At 43.3% G+C, this 22,715-nt stretch overlaps 1 protein-coding gene across 1 annotated transcript in view; it reads right to left on the reverse strand.

Moving 5' to 3' along the window:
• Positions 1-2,639: 2,639 nt before the first annotated feature.
• Positions 2,640-22,715, reverse strand: part of LOC142924054 (fructosamine-3-kinase-like) — a 62,290-nt gene continuing 42,214 nt past the window's right edge. The window contains exons 3-8 of the mRNA XM_076065501.1: positions 14,418-14,509; positions 11,188-11,310; positions 10,173-10,330; positions 9,244-9,432; positions 6,357-6,485; positions 2,640-4,041 (exon numbers count right to left, since the gene is read on the reverse strand). Coding sequence (XP_075921616.1) covers positions 9,414-9,432; positions 10,173-10,330; positions 11,188-11,310; positions 14,418-14,509 — 392 coding nt within the window. The 3' untranslated portion in view covers positions 2,640-4,041; positions 6,357-6,485; positions 9,244-9,413. The remainder of the gene's footprint in view (positions 4,042-6,356; positions 6,486-9,243; positions 9,433-10,172; positions 10,331-11,187; positions 11,311-14,417; positions 14,510-22,715) is intronic.

Here is a 22,715-nt window from a genome sequence, read left to right on the forward strand (position 1 = left end):
AACCCCTCATGCTCATGTAGTGAGTGAGACCCCCACACCCTTGAAAGCCTCAATAATAAACCCCATTAACACGCAAACAATCCTTAAACCACCCCTTTCAGGCTCACCGGTTAAATGATGTGCAGGCTGACAACTGCTGAGATTAATTTCAGTTTCATCAACAGTAGTGGAGGCTTTAATAACCACGAGGCTAAATAATATCACGCTTATTTTAGCTGAGACAAGAAACACAGCCACCAATAAACGCAGTTCTTCCAATATGAATGACACGTGGTGCATGACGTCATAGACATCATGATGTCAAAGGTACCTCCCACATGACTGTGACATCACAGACTGGATTCATCTACGTCATCAGCCAAGATCTGAATGTAATGCAACTCCTATTATTTAGGGCACAATTGTCCCAGAAATAAGAAAACGATGATGGTGAAAATTGTATTCATATTCTAGATGACATAAACAAGCTAGTTAGCAAAAGTTTAAATGGATACACGCTTGCGGTCTAAACAAAATATCAGGGAATATGCGAAGCAACGAATCTAATTGTAAATTGGTGGCAGAAAATCAAATTATCACAATATCATAACCATTGTAGCCTAGTTTGTGGTGAAAATCAAATTATCACAATATCATAACCATTATAGCCTAGTTTGTGGTGAAAATCAAATTATCACAATATCATAACCATTGTAGCCTTGTTTGTGATGAAAATCTAATTATCACAATATCATAAGCATTGTAGCCTTGTTTGTGGTGAAAATCAAATTATCACAATATCATAACCATTGTAGCCTAGTTTGTGGTGAAAATCTAATTATCACTATCATAACCATTGTAGCCTAGTTTGTGGTGAAAATCTAATTATCACTATCATAACCATTGTAGCCTAGTTTGTGGTGAAAATTTAATTATCACAATATCATAACCATTGTAGCCTAGTTTGTGGTGAAAATCTAATTATCACACTATCATAACCATTGTAGCCTTGTTTGTGGTGAAAATCAAATTATCACATCATAACCATTGTAGCCTAGTTTGTGGTGAAAATCGAATTATCACAATATCATAACCATTGTAGCCTTAAATTTTGATTTAAAGCTTTCGTGACTGCAGTAATTCATATTCTTAGTTTTTTTTTTTTTTTAATATATATTTTGTTATTTTGTTGTTTCTCTTCAACGTGACTTTACCGAAAAAACTAAGAACATTGTAGCCTTGTTTGTGGTGAAAAGCTAACATTTTTTTCATTTCATTTTTATAGCACTACTGTAAAATGTACAATAATATAGAAATAAACGTGAGATCCTCAGAAATTGAGTCGAGCAGACAATCATACACTACAACACATAAATCAACAGTTGCGAATTGTTTCATAATTAACTGAAACCTTCTTTGCATGCCGTTTAAATTTGAACCTATTTTTTACATCAATAATCAGTGGCATAAAACGAGAATATAAGAAATATTCGCAATAATATTAATTCTACCGTCAATAATCCAAACATCACAATATCCACGACGTTGGAATTCGATTTTTTTAAAATAAAATATGCCAAAAAATAACCCGTACCCATGACCCAAGCCGAAACCTACAACCCCTCACTCTTATGTACTGAGAGAGGCCTCCACTTCTTTGAAACCCTCAGCAACAGACCTCATAAACATCCATGAAATCATATTCTTTGGGTCTTTCGGTAGTCACGTAGATAAGTTGAGAGAAAATAATTTTTAAAAATAACAAAAAACTACGACGTTTCGATCATCATCAGGAGAAAAGAGGAAAGCTGCTGAGGCAAAACAGTCTGTGACAATTCTGTAAGCAGCCAGGGCCTTAAATGAAGGGCAGACCCCTCCCCAATGTTGAATGAAATGCAACTCGTATTATTTCGGAAATCAGAAAACGATGACTGTGGACATTTAATTCATATTCTAGCTGTGAGTGGGGACCGGTGGCGCAGCGGTGAGCGCACTGTGAGAATGTGGAGATTGGTGGCGTAGTGGTTTGCACATTGTGAGGGGGGAGTGGTGGCACCGCGGTGAGCACACCGAGTGATTGGGGAGCTGTGGGCAGTGGTTAGCTATAAATGCTCCGATACGTGTGGCATTGCCTTTGCACTGTTCCCCTTTTGGCGATCTCTGATCTGACACTGGTGGTGAGACTAGGTCATAAAGGTCATAAAGAAGGCTGTCTCTGGTGTAGGCCAATCAGTTTCAAAGACAATTCAAATATTATCAGAGCATGTTTGTTTGCATATTGACCACAAGTCACGTGTGTGGTTAATGCAGTAACTTGATTCCTTGCAACAGGTTTCTAATTGGTTGTTTGAACATTTTAACACCACTTCCTGCTTTACTGCCAGAAAGGATAAAACCTTTTATTATTTTTCACACTTTGATTCTGGAAAAAGGTCCCATGATACAGCTTGTTTGGCTGGATGGGGCTAAATGGATGTGTCATAGGCTAGAAGAGAGATGGAATTATGCGGTTCAGAAGGATGTAGATGGAGCTAATTGGACTTTCTGATGACTTGTACCAACAGTGTCAAAATCGGCCTCTGTGGAGGTTTTCATATAAAGTCTTATAACTTTTTTCACAAGATCCCTAATCTCAAGCAAAAGCCACCCAGACACGAACATGTGACACATTGCAATGTTTATTCACCCGATCGCTACTAAGCATGCATCAATTTTCAATTGCAGTCGACAGACACGTTATGGTTTGATGTGGAAAATAGACTGTTGCAGAGTGTGAATACGATCTTCAAAAAATATATATTTTTGAAAGCAGCTTACAGTCTTTTACATGATGAAGGATCATTGCCATTTATCATCCCAACGAGTAAACCATCTTAACCAATCAAATGTCTAAATTTTTGGAATACCATGAAACACTATTAAAGTGTTCATTTTTGTACATATTTTCATGAAATGTTTCCAATAGATGTTTATATAGTTTTCTTACACACGTCATGTAGTTCACTATGATAATAATGGTCTTGATATCACGCCATTTACACAGGGGCGTCTCAGATAAGGGGCGTCTCAGATAAGTGCCATGCATCACGTTTCATGAGGTTTTCTAAATAAAATTTTTGCAGGCTCCTTGTGCAAACCAGTCTTGTTTTCATGTCGTTAGTAAAGCAAAACTCACAAACTCAAGGACTGTGTTGACCGGGGGAGGTGAAGGTAATCACCAATAACCTTGCCATGGACACTCAAAGGCAATGAAGAACGTTCTCCCTGTGGAACTCATCATCCCTTCTGGATGCCCCGATCATTGCAGTGGTCCCCTAGAAGGCCAAGACCCCCTCTGAGTACCCCTACTGCTCAACATCCATGGCAATTAATGTATGGGAGATGCGAGTTGATGACCCAGGTCAAAATATAACAAGAATATAAATGTATCATACGTAGTTTGGACAACACTCACTTTGCTAGCATGTATAATCAGGTTGGGCCAAATATTTAGACAGTGCATTCATTGTCCATTGTGTCAGTTTTGAAAGAATTAAGCAACATTGAAAAATAGCAAGCTCTGTCTTCATCTCCTGCCAATGCCAACATCATGCTCATGTTTGCTTTGCCAGGCCCGTTGACATGTGTGGCAAGCCCAAAAGATAAAAACGCTATTGACAACGCATGTAAAAAAAATACTTTTCTGATTTGACCCAAAATCTGTGTTCACTTGGAATTTTTTTTTGCATTATGGTGCAGTTAAAATATAGCATTCAGCTCATTAAATTAACCTTTTAACATTAACTTTAAATCAGTTTTAGAAAAATATATTTATTGCCTTAATTAATTATTTTGATGTTTAGTTCCCATAATATTTATATCCCTGATCTATAGTATTCTGCTTGTGCAGAAATGTATAAGAGACTACTGCATGTTCTGGTGAATCCAGTCCATGAACTTGGCGACTGTGCGCTAGACACCTGGCTGGTATGCCCGTGCACAGCCAACACCCCAGCTGGTGATTCCAGAAAGCAACCAGCGGCCGTTTGAGTCCTGGCAAAGAAAGGGCCCCCCAGAGTATCCCTGCAACAGACACACACGACACCAATGTTAGAAGTTTACTGACTGACAAGGAGGCATGATGGAGCGATGATTACAATGATCCAGTATAGGAAATGGCATGTCATGATACCAAAGAGGGCATATCAGAAGGCCCAATAAGTAGGTTTAAATGTTCAGTGCAAAGAGCAGTAGAACTGAGAGGGAGGCTTGAAATGTTGTGGGACTGGGATCCTGAATGAGGACTTTGTAATGGAAGGCCCATTCAGGACATGGCATTAAAACTCCACTCTCCTCTTGCTTAAAACAAACACCTACAAAATCACCCGAAGACAAATTGGAAATATATTTTAATTACATGCTGCGTCAAATCTCACAAAGGGTGATTAATGCACTCAGCAGTGACTTATCTGTGTGCTCCAGTTTCCTTCCACATATATACACACTCACTAATTGGCTGGCAACATCTGAACATATATAGAAATGCAGGGCAATTGTTGGTGCAGGCTCACCTCCCTTGCAATATTCCAGCTTGGTCTTTGGCTCCTCAGAAATTATGAGATGCAATTATCATGAACGACGCTATATAAAATGAATCGCTAGATATTTTTTAAATAGCATAGCAAATGTGCTAAATTATCAGTGACAATTTGCTTGATTCGGAAAAGCCACATAGATCAGAAGGCTGGGAATGCGTTCACGTCGTGCTGAACAGGGAGCTGTGCGAGTGACTCGAAGCATGGCTGCCCTTGTGGCGCCCAGCTGATGCCCGCATCGCTCGTGCCACTCTCCTGGACCACCGAGTCATGGAACTACCCGCGGGACCCTGAGTCAATGCGACTCGTGTCGTTGAGGGAGTGGCCGCAGGGCAAGTGAATGTCGGGTGCCCACAACTTAATCGGCATTATTTTCTATTGGCAAGCTTTAGGCAACCCTGTGATGAATTTGTATGTTTGTCTAGAGGATACATTCATCATAGTAACAGGACCTTTCTACCAAAATCTGTTCTTAATTATCATGGTAACTCAACACGTTCGTCAATAACAATGACCTTAAAATTAAATAAAAATGAAAAAATGTAGACTTTTGGGCAATGGCCCTTTTTCATTGTACAAATGGGAGAAGGACCATGGCCCGAAACGTTGCATATAATGTTGTGTCTATTGAGGCCACAACATTACTGACTAATGTGTTGAGTTTTTTAGTTAATTGTTCTTGGGCACCACTGCCAACGCAGCAGCAGCATTGCCAAATAATAATGTATCATCCGGTTAACTTATTAGCACTCCATACTGCTCAGTCTGGGTCAGCAAAGCATTGAACCAGTTCAGATTTTGCTTTCCACTGATACTAGCCATGACTGGTTATCAAACTCATGTGGCTGGCTTCCACAGCAGGGCACGCTGAACAACACTGCCATTGCCGTGAATATTGCATGTTTATATTATTCTTATAACATATGATACTTGTTTCGTACCACGTGTGTTGATTTTCGATTTAAAGCTTTCGTGACTGCAGGGATTCATCTTCTTGGTTTTTTCGGTAAAGTCAAGTAGAAGGGAAATAATAAAATAATAAAATAAAAACTATTAAATAAAATTATCACGTTTCGGCCACAACACAAGCAGCCGTCCTCAGGTGAAGAAACAGAGCTGTCGGAAAGACAGCGCTCCAATGAACACTGCTAAGCTTGGCAGCGTATTTTAAGCTGGGTGGGAGGAGCGGAGCACCTTGACAAAGGAATTTACATATCAACAGAACGATTTAGCATTGAAGTAGCTATGCTAATGTGATATATTAGCAGGATGTTAAAGTCAGAAATTAGCATGTAAATGGGAGATTAACATAATGTTAATGTGAGGAATTAGCATGTAACTGGTCATGGAAGTGGCTATGTTAAAGTCAGAGTTTACATATCAACAAAATAATTTAGCATATATATAAATAAATAGTGCATATTTAGTGTATCATTGAGTGCATGTTTACGTGCTCTAACCCAAAAATCTCGATTATGGACTCAAAAAACCGCTGGGAGACTTCTCACTCAGACCCGTAGCAAGACAATATCGCCCCAATATTCAAATTGTTCAAATATCCCCCGAACGAGTCCAGGATCAATTTAAAGATCATACTCGGCATTCTGAAGGTTCTCCGTGGTCTGACAATGATCACGTTGCCATGTTTACGCTTCTTACAAATATTTTTGCCCCGTTGAATCGATCACCAAACCCAAGTGACGGTAATGTTACGGTAAAAAAAATCTCAGTGGGTGACCTCTGGGCAGAGCATGACCTTGCAAACAGACGACCAATCGAGTGAAATAAACATGGGAAACGCACCTCGATGAACAGGCTGACTTCCCTGTGTGTTCGGACAAACTCATTCATCACAGGCAAAACGAACATGTCCCGAATGCCCAGGTCCTTCAGGAACTGCATCTGGAGGTGTTGGCACACCAATTGCATCACCTAGCAAAAGAGGAAAACAGCAGGAACGACGTGAATACATCATCGCCATACAGCAGTCTACGCCCGTCAATTTCTCACAGCGGTAGTAAGGTCCTTAGGTGTCTGGGAGCACAAGGCAGGTGCAGGTGGGTGAGTCATAATTTCCCTCCCTTACGCCAAAACTTATTTCAGGCAGTGCAAGAGATAATGACACAGGTGAATTGTCACACAAGCCAATTAGAAAGCTGCCATGCTGTTAATGGTTAGTAAACTGAACTCACAGACCAGAGGTCGCTAAATGGGCACACCACAGCTGATCGGCAAGTCGTGTGTGATGCAGCAAAGTGTGGCTTTCAGCCGGCTCTTCCAACACATCTGGTCAACGTGGAAAAGTAGAATATGGGACCTTCCTGGTGTGGACTAATCAGTTTCAAAGAATGTTCACCACAAGTACGTGTGGTTAATGCAGACAGGATTCCTTGAATGAGGATTCTGTTTGGTGTTTTAACATCTTGACACCTGTTGTATTGCCAGAAAGGGTAAAACCTATTGTTATATGGAAAAGTAGACCAAATACTCGTAAAGAGTTTGCTCTCATGAAGGTCTTTTCACCAGCGGTGGTGTGACCAAGCAATTGCAGAGCTGCACTTTTATATAAGTCAGGTCAGAGCCAGATACACATTGGAGGATAAACATCCCACGGTGGCTGGGCAATTGTTGTGCAATAATGTCAGGTCAAACTTACTTAGGATATTTACAGGTGCGTTTTATTCATGCCGTATATATTAATGCACACATTGTGTAGTAGTATTATTAAACTCACCTTTAATGACGATGACCATAAACATGATTAAGAGTAACTATTAATGAATGTGCGACTGTACGATGTGGACGTAGCGGAGGGGCCCCCACGGTGAGCGGTGACGCAACGCGCGCAGTGGCCCGCGTCACGTGGTTGACACCTCACGTGCACAGAGCGAGGCAGGCAGAGCCAGAGGGGGGCGGCGTTGCCTAGGCGACGTTGGCGTCCTCGCGGTCTACTCCACGGTCAAGCTGCGTGTCACTTGGTGACCCCCCCACCGCCTCTTACTGCGCAGTCAGAATTGGGTTACAAACAACTTGAGGGGACGCCGCCGCGTTACCGTCTCGTCTCGCTCAACCGCGCAGCTCAAGAAAGTAGTTCGGCGTCGACCGCTCACAAGTCGCCTTATGGCGGTGCGCGTTCCCTAAATGAAGGCAACCGCGTTATAGCGTGAACACGCGGGACAGACCCAGTTGTCGTGTGCGGGTCAACTCCCTGAGATAAACTTGCTGCCGACTTCATGCGTTGTATACGCCCAGTGCTCAACCAATTGTTGTGAGTGTCGCTCCTCTGCCCTCTGTTGTTAATGGAGGGAGACTGCACCCAACTGCCAAGTATCATCCTTCGCGAGCCTCTTCAAAACGCTCATCTTGACACCGCTGCAAGCAGACATCGGCCTTGACCTCACCCCACAACAGTGCAAGTTTAACTGCTCAACATTAAAACACAACGATGGGGTCGCTTGCACCAATCGCACAACATCACAGCATTGACTCTCAACTGTTACTTGTGTAGAGGGGGTCACATGTGTCACCATAATTGTCCTAATCGTGCTGCGAAATATTTTCCTTGCCATATTACCTGTGACAAACAGAATGAGTACAACTGGTAAGTTAAATAAAACCAGAGGTGGGCAACCTGTACTTTAAAATATTATTCATAGCAGGCAATTTGAATACGACTTATAGAAACACCGATGCAGCTATACACAGGCCAGATTGTCCGGATATTCGGTTGACACTAATAGGGTTTATTTGCCAGTATTGTAGATTATTTGAATTACATTTGTTTGGGCGTCAGGGTGGTGCAGTGGTCACGCCCGTGCATGGCATCTTCTGAAGGAGTGCCTGGTTTCGCTTTCCTAATTCTGGTCCCTTTCTCTGCATGGGTTTACTCCCATAGCAAAACAACAACAAAAACATACACTGTAACTGGTACTAGCCAAACATCTGGGATTGTTTTTGTTATACTGCATTGCCCAAAATGGCATTTGGTGATAAAAAATTTGGCAGGAATTGATGCACTAATGCAATTTGAACTCTTACATATTTTTATTTCATGACTTGCTTAGCGTTCATATTCTTGGTAAAGTCACGTAAATAAAGTCACGTAAATAGAAAACAAGAAATCAAATTCAAATTAAATAATTAAATACATAAAACAAATAAAAAATAAATTGAAAATAATAAAAGCAAAAAACCCAGGACGTTTCAATCGCAACACAAGCGGTCTTTATTTTATTGTTTTTTGTTTTCTATTTACGTGACTTTACCGAAAGAACCAAGAATATGAATTCCTGCAGTCACGAAAGTTTTAAGTCAAAATTTGCTTCGCGTTCCTTTACTTTGCCCTCCTATCTGTTTGTACTGTTGTTTGTTGTTGTAACTTTCTGACTCGCCCTGACTGGACATCTGTGAAAAAAAGAGCTTCATAGCTCATCAGATTCGTCCAGCCTAATTAAAGATTCTGATTCGGACATTAACTGACCCAGTTTTCGCGTGGAGATCACGGCCAGGATGTGGAACAAAGGGACCCCCGGTCACACTCACGTGGAATGCCTAGGGCATTGCACAGCATTTAAATGGACTAGTTTTGTGAGATTGAGTGGTGGCTTAGGGAAGGCCTTTATTCAACAATGTATATCATGGCCGATAATAATTTTTATAGTCATACACCATAGCCCACGATTTCCTGCACCGTTCATTCACTTGAGGAGACTGCGCATGGTGGAGATGGATGACCCTCGGTATCCTGTCCCAAAGTGATTCCAGTGGTTCAGGTAGTGGAAGAGTTGCTAGAGCTTCTGGCTCTTGCCGAAGCCTTGTGACTTTGGGATGAGAGCGTGGTAGGATGAGTGAAGCGTGGAGCTAAAGCTCCTGGAACATCCTGTACCCAAACAACACCAAACATTCAAAATCTTACAATGCTGCTGTTCCAGTATGAACAACATAACAATGAACAACATTTTCACAAATTCAACGTAATGCAGGAAATTGAGTGGCTCGAGGTTAATTTCAATGTCAGAGCACCGAGCCAATGCCATTGAGGTCCTCCGTTCAAAATTCAGTGAGCCATCTATCAACAAACGTTCCTGCGAATTGAGGGCAGGAATGCTGTGGTCTCAACTTAGTCACCAATGGCTGCACAGTAAACATCATGTCAAATGTGTTTTTGTTCACTGAAGCATATCCCAGCTCTGAGGGTTTGAATTCCATTTGACGTGTAATGAATTATCTTCAGCTTGGATTTCTGGTAAAGCACATCAGTGGCAACTTGTCTTCCTTGTTCGACAAACTGTGTTTCTGGAACATTCAAGCATCCTCAAGTGCCGTGGATAAGTAAGAGTTTTATCGTTCCACTAGTGTTTTGTGCACCGTATCAGCTTTAACAGGATTTGCCCAAAAAGCCTTAGCAAGGAAGGATGAGTCTTTGTAAGTTAGCAAATAGAGAGGGTGGAGACCTAAGCATGTAGACATCTCAACCACAACTCTACCTGGTCTCTGTTATTTATTTAATGAGCCAGCCCTTGCCACACTGAGGTTATACGAATGAACCTTGCATGCCATAGACAGGGCAGTGAACGGCAGTTGCTGCAATTGTTTTGGTTGTTTGTAGTTTTTTCTTACCCAGCGATGGCAAGCTCGTACTCCGAGTGCCTATAGAAGGAGGCTGGGTCAAAGATGACGGGCCCTTCATTAATCTCTGCAGCGTTCCCAGTCCATAGGTCACCGTGGAGCAGTGCCGGAACCACCTCTACGTCCCGGAAAAATTCCCCCAACCGAAGCTGCACACCACGCAAAAAACAACACCACTTTATTCATGATAACGTTTTTTTAGAGTTAGATCGCATAAATTTACATGCGTCGTACACCCACTCCAATTGCCATTAGGCAATTGCCAGAAGCCAGAACGCTTCTGGCAATTGCTTGATGATGCTGGGTGTAATCACCAGCGAAAGGTCGTACTCGTTTGAAAATGTTCTGCGTTTCCTCTCTAACACACCAGAGTGCCGAGCAATAACATAAATGGCACGTTCTGTTCATGTCAGAAACATTACTAATGGGCTGTGTTGGGTGGATGTGGGTGTACGACGCATTTACACTTACGCTATCTAAGCCAAAAAAAACTTTATCATGAATAATATTGGTCGCGAAAGCCTGCGTGTGAAACACCACTTTACCTTTAAAGTCACCTCGAAAACCCACTGCGATCAAATGGGTTTCCCATATGGCTGTGCACATGATGAGCTACACTGCTGCATGTATTAACTCTTTCCTGCTCCGAGATGACTGCAAGTTGCGGGGTGCATCCCGTTCACCGCTGAATCTCGTGTACGTCATCGGAACGTAATAGGAAGTAAATATTAAATAACTTTATCGGTACCGAGGATCCCACAAGGCCGTGCGGGAAGGTGTGTAGCACAGTTTGGTACCAGCTATAATAGAGTGCTGTCCTGTCGCTACGGTGCTCTGCGGCGAGTACAATGTCTTTAAAAACAACGGCGCTATGCCTCTCTAAAAAAAATTACCGCTGAACCACTTGCGCGTTCCGAGATTCGGTGGTGAACAAGACCCATCCTGAAATGAGCAGTCGTCTCGGAACAGGAAAGGGTTAAGGGCGAGAGTGAAACGGCTTACGAACCTGAAGCCGAGACCAGAGCTCGCGGGTTTCCCGTTCACCGTAGTCCTTCTCTATCATGTCCAGCTGAAGCTGCAGTCGCTGCCGTGAGAAGAACGTCACCCAGTCCTCCTGCCACTCATTCAGCTGGTGGCATAAATATAGTTTTATTACAGACATTTAAAAACATAAGCAAATAATACCTACTTTATTTGGCCAATCCTTGACCTAAAACAGTGATATTCACTCATTTTCGGAGGCGGGCCACTTTCGCGAATAAGACATTATCAGTGAAAGAGCCATCTCACATTTGAAACCATTGGGGGGTTTGACAGCATGATGGGGTGTTTTCACTTGTGTGTATTGTCGGGGACTGCACGTCAGGGGTCGCAGTAAAAAGGACACCAGGGACTGCCACCGGCCCGCGGGCCTTGCAATGAAGAACACGGTCACCCAGAAACGTTGAATTTTATGTACAAATGGCTGGGTAATTCTTAAGACATAATTCGACACTCATGTTATGTACCGATTATCATGCTGTAGTCTTTGAACATCTCATTCTAGCCACCAATTGATATCCTCATAAAAAATTACAACAGCATTGATCCTAACGATAGGTTCTGCGCTTAATTCCCGCACCTCCGTTTAGCACGGTTGGCTATGTACGGTGGAAAGGAAGTGCAACATACATTCATACACGTCTGTCAAACCCGGCTGAGTGTAATTGGTAATTAGCGAAAACATAACTGATTACGTGAACACTGGTTATGCAAGATCGATCTCTGAGGGAACTTGAGTGACATCTGGTGATGTCAGTTGTAACTGTGTGCCCTGTTATCAAAGGTACAACTCTGTGCAATTGAAGAAAATATATGCATTTTTTCATCAAATATACTGTTTTATAAATTTGTGTACTTATGCAAGAAAAAATGTACGTCAATCTAGTTCTTAAAATGTAACCTTAAACCAATGTTACCATCATCAGTGGTTAATAGACTATTACACAAAGGACTCTCATATTTCTACGATGTAATACTAATTAGACTGACATCTGAACAACAGCTGATTTTACCGCTCCATGATAAAACTAATTTAATCAAGTAAACATTATTGCCGCTCCTATAAAACTTTGGTCACCCAGGCTGTCCTTCAACAAAAGGGTATATTAAATCTATAATATGCTTTTTTCTGGGTTAGATCGCATAAAAATAAATGAGCCGTTAAACCTACCACCACCTAACAGCCAATTTGTAAGGTTGTCACGTAAACGGAACATGCCAATCCGCTACTAGTACAGCAAACCGAAGTGTTGGAGAGAAAATCCACAACATTTACAATCTGAGTATGACGTTTCGCCAGTATTTACAACTATCATCATTAGGTGGACAGCCAAATTCGTAGAGAAATCCTCCTGTTTCATTCCTTGGAGGGATAGATGTGATGACGTCACTTGTGAGCCCTTCACGAATTGGAATGTTCTGTTTATGTGACAAACCTTACGAATTGGCTGTGTCGGTGGCGGGTATAACGACAAATTTCTATTTCAACGATCCAACCCAAAAAAAACGATATTATGGATATTGGCCGCGAAAGCCTACGTGTTAAACGGGTATATTAAAATTTAAATGGGCTACAACCAGTTTCATGACTTTAAAGCGGAGATCACATGTGGGATGTAACCACAGCATATAGCCGTATGAAACCCACATACTCTACATCCTCCTGCCCAGGGTCCATACCTGTTGGGAGAAATTCAAGACTGAAATTTGTATCAAAATCTGTAAAGCACATGAGAACCTTAATTTAGCAGTCTCAAACTGACTGGGACCCCTGTCGTGACGGAGCAGCTGAACATTGCACAAAATCATCAACGCATATACCAAGGGTGACCAACTTTCCTGACCCTACCAGCAGCATACCATAATCTTTAGATGGCCACGGGAGCCACAAGAGATAAAGATTAGCCATACAGAAGTTGACTCGTGTTGACTGGCTGTGGAATTTTGAGTTTAGAAATCTCAGTGCCCTGGGAGTACTCATGGCCTGCCTCCGATACCAGATTGTTCTCACTTCATATAAAGTTAAATTGAAGAGTTACAAATTAGCAGCGCCTCTGCAGAGCCACACTTGAACTGCCCAGGAGCCACATGCAGATGCCGAGCGATGGTCTGGCCAACCATGGTATTTTCTGTACATTATAGACTTGTAAATCTAGCGTATATAAAAAAATTAGCTGGAAACATTTATTTTAGCATTTACTCTATTGCCCTTTAATGAATGAATAGCAAAACTACATGAACTCTCTCCTAAAGCCTTCTTTTGGCTAGCAGACCTTGACATTTATCTCCTGAACATATTGCGATTATATTCTTGGTTCTTTCGGCAAAGTCACGTAGAAGGGAAATAATACAAATAAAACATAATATAATAAAATTCTCACGACATTTCGGCCACAACGCAAGCAGCCGTCCTCAGGTGAAGAAACAGAGCTGTCGGAAAGACAGCGTCTTAATGAACACTGCCCAGTGTTCACTGCCCAGTGTTCATTAAGACGCTGTCTTTCCGACAGCTCTGTTTCTTCATCTGAGGACGTCTGCTTGCGTTGTGGTCGAAACTTCGTGAAAATTTTATTATATAATGTTTTATTTGTATTATTTTATTATTTCCCTTCCACGTGACTTTACCGAAAGAACCAAGCATATGAATCCCTGCAGTCACGAAAGCTTTAAATCGAAAAATATTGCGATTAGCAAAAATATAAAGGGACGCAATGTTGAATGCTCTAAGTCTCCTTTGCAGAAGAGTTTGCCCTGATGGACTTAAATACAGATACTTTTAATAGCCATAATTCATATATTACCCAACATAATTCATATTCTGAAAAGTACATTGCACACACATGAACAATACAGTTCCCTTCATCACAAAGATGGCTAAAACAAAGAGATGAATGTGATTAGGTGTGGAAAAGCATGACTGCTGGCTGGCTAGTTGTGTTCATGTATGAAATAATGACAGCATGTGTCTATCTCATTCACTAGCTCAATCGCTTGATTTTTACGATTAATAAACAGCTGTATGAAATGTGTGTTTGTTTACACACAAATCGCCTGTTTACACATATTCATTAGATCCGATTAGCATGCCTACTCTCAGTGCGAAGGAATGTCAACATAATACATAGTTGACATGATGCTAGGGTTGGATCGGTGGGCCTAGTTTTCCACATGTTTTACATTTTCATGATTCAATACCGATAGTTTTCTCTTCCTTGTGAAGCCTCTCTCCAATCTTCCTGTTGTGAAGGTGCATTTCAGCCAGATGCTGCCCCAACAAGCCTGAGCCCCTGTCAGAGTGTACAACACAATAGACATGTCAAAGAAAACATTAACTTTATCATGTCAACAAACCCCAAGTAATAATTCATATGCAAACTAAACTACATCATATTTGTCCAGGTGGTCTGTGGCCGAGAACCTCGCTTGAAAATACGAATATATCAGTTCACATTCTGGTTTGGGTGACTCAAAACAATATTCTTCTGGGGTTTATACAATGAGTGTTACTTCCTGGGAAGTCAATCCTATGTAGACTATAAATGAAACCATTTTTTATTTTACCAGAGCTATTTTTCAGAACCGACCTGGCCACAAATGATAGCCTAACGAAGTGGCTTATCACATGGAAATTTATAGCAGCCAAATGCTCAAAATACTCATGTTTCTAAATGTGCAGGGAAAAACTGGAGAAACTGGAGAAAAACCTGCACGACCACGGGGAAAACATGCAAACTTCAAATATACAGCAGGCGTCAAGGTCGGGATCGAACCTACGAAGTTCAATATACCAGGCGAGGTAGTTAACATCTCCTAGCCACCATGGCGCCCCATTCTCTGACTTATCCACCCACCCACCCACTGGTAAAGCCACCCACCCACTCACTCACCCTGCCACGTACCGAATCTCTAAACCAACAACTCAACCACCCAACCACTCATCCAACCTCTCACTTACTAAACCAGCTACTCACCAACCCACCGACCCACTCATCCACCTATTCACTTAAAATAGTTCAACTACAATTGAATTATTTTAAATTCACCAGGTAAGGCCCACTGAGCTATACAGATCCTTGTCGGAAATGACATGGCAAACAAATGATAGCTCAAAGAAGTGGCTTATCACGTGGACATTTATAGCAGCCAAAGCCTCTAAATGTATATTTCTAAATATACATGAAAAACTCTGAGGTCCCAGAGAAAAATCCATGCAACCACAGGGAGAACATGCAAACTCCAAATATACAGGCGTCACGATCGGGATCGAACCCACGATGTCCTATACAAATGGCGAGGGAGTTAACATTCTGATACCCTGGCGCTCCACTCTGACTCAGCCTCCCACCCAACCACTCAAACACCCAGCCAAAGCACTCATGAACCCAATCACCCTGGCACCCACTCAATCGCGAAACCCACTCACTCATCAACACACCCAGCCACTCACTTAACCACTTACCTACGAACCCACCTGCATACCCCCCACTCACTAACTCAACGACCCACTCACTCAACACTCCACTAACCCACCCACTCACCTATTCATGCCCCAAATCACACACTGACCCATCCACCCACTTAATCTATAACTCATGCACTCACCCACCCACCTGCTCACCAGCCACTTATCTACTCACCCACCCACTCATCCTGCCACCTACCCAACCTCTAACCCACCCACGCACCGAACTACCCACCTACCCAATCACCCATCCAATAAACTACAACTAAACTATTTTGTATTTTAACAGGTAAGCACCACAGAGCTATATAAAACATTTTAGAAGTGATCTGGCTACAACTGATACGTGAACGAAGTGGCTTATCAAGCTGACATTTAGTGCAGCCAAATCGTCTAAACAAATCTTGACTCTAAATGTGGAGGGATAAATCTGGAGGACCCGGAGAAAGATCCACGAGGACACAGGCAAAACATTAAAACTCATAATATACAGGCAGCAGGGTCAGAATCGAATACACGATTTCCTGTATACTCAGTGAGGTAATTAATATCTCACCATAGTGGCACCCCTCTCTCTGACCCGCTCACCCAATTACACACTAACTCACCCACTCAACCTCCCACATTAACTTACCCACCCACCAGTCACTCCCTCACTCACCCAACCACGCACCAACTCACCTACCCACTAACTCACCCACCCATCTTCTCCCGCACTCAGCCAGCCACCCGCTCAATCATGTGCCGACTAACTTACTCACACACTCACCGACCAATACACCCATTCACCCACTCACTTACCCACCCACAATCTCACTACCCAAGCCAACCACCCAGCCCCTCACTCACCCACTTATTCAATCACTCACTACCCCACACACTCACCCAACCACTTGCTCACTTACCCATACGCTAACCCAACCACTCACTCACCAACTCACCCACCCACTAACTCATCAAAATTAATTCTCAACCACTCACCCAACCACCCACGCAATCTCATACCCACAAACTCACTCACCTAGCCATTTATGCACTCACGCACCCACTTACTCACTCACTCACGCACCCACCAACCAACCCACCTACCCATCTCTTCACTCACTCACCCACCCATACAGTCAATCACTCACCTACATACCTACCCACTAATACTCACCCACTCATCCAACAACGAACTCACCAACCCACCCGCCGACTCACTCACTCAGGTACTAACCCACTCAACTTCTAACGCACACACTAACCACCTAACCACCTACCCACACACTCACTCATCCACCCACCCAAACATCCACTCACCCACCCACTAATTCACCCACCCACTCACTCCCTCATCCATCCACTCACCTACTCGCCCATCCACTCACTTACTCAATGAGCCACTCACCTTCTCACCCAGTACTTACACATCAACTGACCCTGCCACCCACTCAATTTCTAACCCACCCACTCACCCAACCAGCTGCCCACTCCCTCAGCCACTCATCTACTTACCCACCCCACTTACACATCCACTTACCCTGCAATCCACTCAATTTCTAATCCCCCACTCACCCAACCACCCGCCCACTCATCTACTCACCCATTACCACGGAATTATTCACCCACCCATCAGTCAACCACCCAATAATTCAACCACTCACAAACTAAATCACCTATTAATTAAACCACCCACTAACTTAACCACCGAGCCACTCACCCACTCAGCAAGCCACCCACTACTATATCTCTAACCCAATATCTCACTCACCCACCGCCCACTCACCTACACACGTATGCACTCACTCACACACTGCTCACTCACCTACACAATGAATTATGTTTATTTTACCAGGTGAGGCCCAATGAGCTACATAGCTCGTTTTCAAAACAACCTTCACCACAAATAAACCGACCATTAAAATTATAGACTGATAATTTCTTTGTCAGTGGGCAAACGTACAAAATCAGCAGAGGATCAAATACTTTTTTCCCTCACTGTACATTGCGGGGGTCACAAAAATATCTCCAAAATCCTGAATAAACACAAGATCCAGGTCGGATTCAACACAGTACAAAAAATCCGTGATCTGGTTCCATCTGTAAAGGATGTGGTTCCAGACATACAGTACCCGGGCGTTTACAAACTAAAGTGCCTCTGTGGTAGCAGCTACATTGGAGAAACCATACGACATATATCGGACCCCATCCGCGAACATAAAGCAGACATGAAACACGGTAGGACGAACGCCTCTGCCGTGGCAGATCACTGTTATAATTCAGTGGGCTCACATGACATTGACTTCTCCAAGACAGAGGTTCTTTGCAAGCCAACCGGCTACCATGAGAGATTCGTTCATGAGGCCATCCACATATACAAGCACAGAGACAATTTCAACCGAGAAGATGGATTCTGGCTTAGTAACCATTGGAAAGATGTTTTAAACCATTTCGGTTCTTAATTGATTGTATTTTATGGTGATTTTCAGACCGCAGCCCTTTCGCTGGCACTGCCTCTTAATACTTCTTACACCACGGTCAATGGTATGGTTTACAACATGTAGTATACTAATTAATAGTATAACATTGTAATGTTTAACATAACTCATAAGGCAATATATAGCATCGTAATTGCATAATGAATATACATCAGTGTGGTATATAGTTGGGTTCAAAGAATAAGACATAATGTAATATCACAAGTCTAATAGTTTATAATCTAAAGTATAGGGTAGTGTAAAGTAACGTATTGCATAATTCAAAAGTGGAATTTGTCTATGATATGATGTTATACCATGTAGTTTAGATTGGAAGGTATAATATTGTATTATATAGTAGTCCAGTTTACAGCATAGTCATAAGGCAACTCAGGACACAACAGCGCACCTTGGCTGTTGCACTTGCCCCTTTTCTTGTTTCCTCTCTGCCTGTGTTCCCAGCCCCCTCCCTCCTCCTCTCCGGAGGTGATGCAGGTAACATGCAAATTCATATATTAACTCCGCCCACACAGCTTAATAGACGCGGTCCTTGCATGTCAGCGTTCATTCAAGCTCTGTCTTCCGGACAGACCTGTCTCTTCACTTGAAGAAGGCCACTTGTGTTGTGGCCAAAACGTCGTGAGAATTTTATTGTCTTATTTTATTTTATTATTTTATTACCATTCTACGTGACTTTACCGAAAGAACCAAGAAGATGAATCCTTGCAGTCATGAAAGCTTTAAACCGAAATTTACTTTTTATTTCACCAGGCAAGACCCATTGAGCTATATAGATCCTTTTCAGAATAGACCTGGCTACAAATGATAGATATACGAGTGGCTTATCACAGATACATTTATTGCAGCCAAATCCTCTAAACGCATGTTGCTTCTAAATGCAGAGGGAAAACCCTGAGGATCTAGAACAAAATCCAGGCGACCACGGGTGAGAACTTACAAACTCCAAATATACAGGCGACAGGGTCGGGATCGAATCCACCACCTCCTGTATACTAGGCAAAATAGTGAACATCTCACCACCTTGGCGCCTCACTCTCTGACTCAACCATCCACTCACTTACACGCTAACTTACCCACTCAACTTCCCATGTTAAATTACCCACCCAGCCGTCACTCACCCATTCACTCACCCAACCCGTCACTCACCCCTCCGCTCACCCACCCACTCACTCATTAACTTGCCCACCTATCTTCTCAACCACTCACCCAGCATCCCACTCAATCTCATACCAAACTAATCTACACACACCCACACACCCACTCACTGACCCACTCACTTATGCACACGCCCAACCACCCACTTACTCCCTCATGCACTCACCAACCCACCCACCCATCTCCTCACTCACACACCCACCCCATCAATCACCCACCCACTAACACCCACACACTCACCTACTCACCCACTCACCGACCCAGCACTCACTCACCGAGCCACTCAATCGCTAACCCACCCACTCACTCACCCAGTCACTAACGCACTCACTCAATGTATAACCCACCCACTACCCACCTAACCTCCTTCCCACACACTCATTCACCCAACCACATACCCACCCACACTCACCCATACACTCACCTACTCGCCCAGCTGCTCAATTATTTACCGAGCCACTCACCTAATTACCCAGCCACTCACCTACTCACTCACCCACTTACACATCCACTCACCCTGCCACCCACTCCATTTCTAACCCACACACTCACCCAACCACCTCCCACTCCCTCAGCCACTCACCGACTCACCAAATCACCCACTACCCAAATAACTAATCATCCACCCACCCATCACTCAACCAAACAATAATAAAGCCACCCAATAATTAAACTACCCATTAACTCAACCACCCACTAACTCAACCAGGTTTATTTTACCAGGTAAGGCCCATTGAGCTATGAATATTGTTTTCAGAAGCACCATCGCCAAAAATTATAGCTCAAAAAAGAGGCTTATCATGTCTACATTTATAGCAACTAACTCCTCTAAATACATGTTTCTAAATGTGGAGGGAAATATACAGGCATTAGGGTCAGGATCGAACCCACAACCTTCTGTATACGAGGCGAGGTAGTTAACATATCGCCACTGTGGCCCCCCACTATATGACTCTCCCACCCACTAACCCACACAGTCACCCACTCACTTAAACACCCACCGTCACATGCATCCAGGCACTGACTCACCCAGCCACTCAGTACCCATAAACCCACCCAGGCACTCACCCATGCACTTGCCCACTCACCCACCCACCCAATTATCCACACACTAAACTACATTTTAAAAATATTTTTTTATTTTACCAGGTCAGGCCCACAGCAAAATAGATATTTTTCAGAAGCCACGTGACCACAAATAACAGTTCAATGAAGTGGCTTTTCACGTAGAACGTTATAGCAGCCAAATTCTATAAATGCATGTTTCTAAATACGGAGGGACAACCCGGAGAACCCGGAGAAAATTCCACCCGACCATGGGGAGAAGATGCAAACTCCAAATGTATACAGGCTTTAGGGTTGGGGGGAACCTACGAACTCCAATATACCAAGCGAGGGAGTTAACATCTCGCCACTGTGGCGCCTCATTATCTGACTCACCCACCAACTCAACTACTAAAGCCACCCACACACTCACTCACCCACTCACAAACCCACTCACTCACTCACTAACCCACTGACTCATCAACACACCAAGCCACTCACTCAAGAACTTACCTATGCACCCACCTACACACCCACTCACTCTAAATATACAGACGTCAGGGTCGGGATCGAACCCATGACCTAGTTTATAAAAGACGAGGCAGTTAACATCTCGCCACCATGGCACTCCACTCTCCGGCTCAGCCACCTACTCACCCACCCACTCACACAAACCCACCCACTGGATCTCAAACACACTCACTCACTCACCAATTTACCCACCCACTCACCCTGACACCCACTCAATCTCCAACTGACACACCCACGCACTCAAAATCCCACCTACCCACTCAACCATCCAATAAACTGAAACTAAACAATTTTTTTTATTTTACCAGGTAAGGCCCACAGAGGTATATCAAGTGACCTGATTACAAATAATAGGTCGACGAAGTGGCTTATCACGTAAACATTTATTGCATTCAAAGCCTTTAAACGCATGTTGATTTTAAATGCGGAGGGAAAACCCGGCTATTTTAATGCACACAATGGACCGGAAGGACAAGCGCAAAGGGTTCGCATAATGCGCATGCATAATGTACGTTGACTCATTAATCTCCCCCCCCCTCCCCACTTTGCATCAAGAGCGCCAAAGTTTGGTCACCACATCTATGCCTCTTTATAAGGAACGAAACAGACTAACTTCTCCACAAATCTGGCTGTCGCCTGATGAAGCTAGTTGTAATTACTGGCGAAACGTTGTACTCAGATTGTAAATGTTGTGGCTTGACTCTCCAACACACCGGTGTGCTGTACTAGTGATAAATTGGCATGTTCTGATTACGTGACAACCCTTACTAGTTGGCTGTGTCGGGTGGTGGTGGGTTTTAACGACACATTTATATATTTACGCGATCTAACCCAAAAAAAAACCTCTATTATGGATAATATTGGTCGCGAAAGCCTACGTGTAAAACAAACCCCAAGGAATCAAAAAAATCGACGCGACCACGGAAGAAGATGAAAACTCCAAATATACAGCTTCAGGGTCGGGATCGAATTGATTACATCCTGTATTCTGGGCGAGGGAGTTAACATCTCACCACTGCGGTGCCTCATTATCTGACTCACCCACCCGCTCAACTACTAAAGCCACCCACACACTCACTCACCCACTCACAAACCCACTCACCCTGCCACCCACCCACTCATACAAATCGGGCATCAATACCGTTGCTTTGAATGATCTGTGAAATGCAGAATATTGCAGATAAAATCGGACATTTTGAGCTTGCTGCCAGATCGATTGAGTGGAATCAATACAATTAGTCTCGATTCACGATCAACAAAGACAATATATAGGAAAATCTCTGATCGGTGATTTTGATTGCATCATATTGCAGCGCCCCTTTGATGATGTTATAAAGCACTTGCCCCAACAGTCTGTTAAAGGCTACACGGGGGATCTTTGTGTGCGAGTAGCTCACAGATCCTTGAGAGATCTGGACACTGTCCGATCATCAGCGAGCTCCTCCGGCAGGCAAGGCTGAGTTGGCTGTTGTCTGTGCATTAAGAGGTGTTAAATATCCCACGCAGAGGAGTCTGCTTACAGGACAGATAAGAGGTTCTTCACGTACCGTGCCCCGTGTCACCTGAACGTTAAATGGGGCCCCGGTAATTCAGTGTCCACCGCTGAATCATCTTTCACCATCACCACTCGTCCATGAAGGCCAATGCGACGAGGCCATAGATATACGGCGCGTTATAACGGAGGGGGGGGACCAGGAGAAACGTCGAACTACGTGACATCACAACACCCTGCACACAACTGTAGTGGCAGATTAGGGTGCGCATCGTTAACGAATATGTGGTGTAAGTGGTTGAGAGTAGATGGGCGGGCACGCCATGGGC

The sequence above is a fragment of the Petromyzon marinus genome, chromosome 8, assembly GCF_048934315.1.
Source record: "Petromyzon marinus isolate PM22_M1 ecotype Great Lakes invasive population chromosome 8, UKy_Petmar_22M1.pri1.0, whole genome shotgun sequence".
In the NCBI taxonomy this organism is placed as follows: domain Eukaryota; kingdom Metazoa; phylum Chordata; class Hyperoartia; order Petromyzontiformes; family Petromyzontidae; genus Petromyzon; species Petromyzon marinus.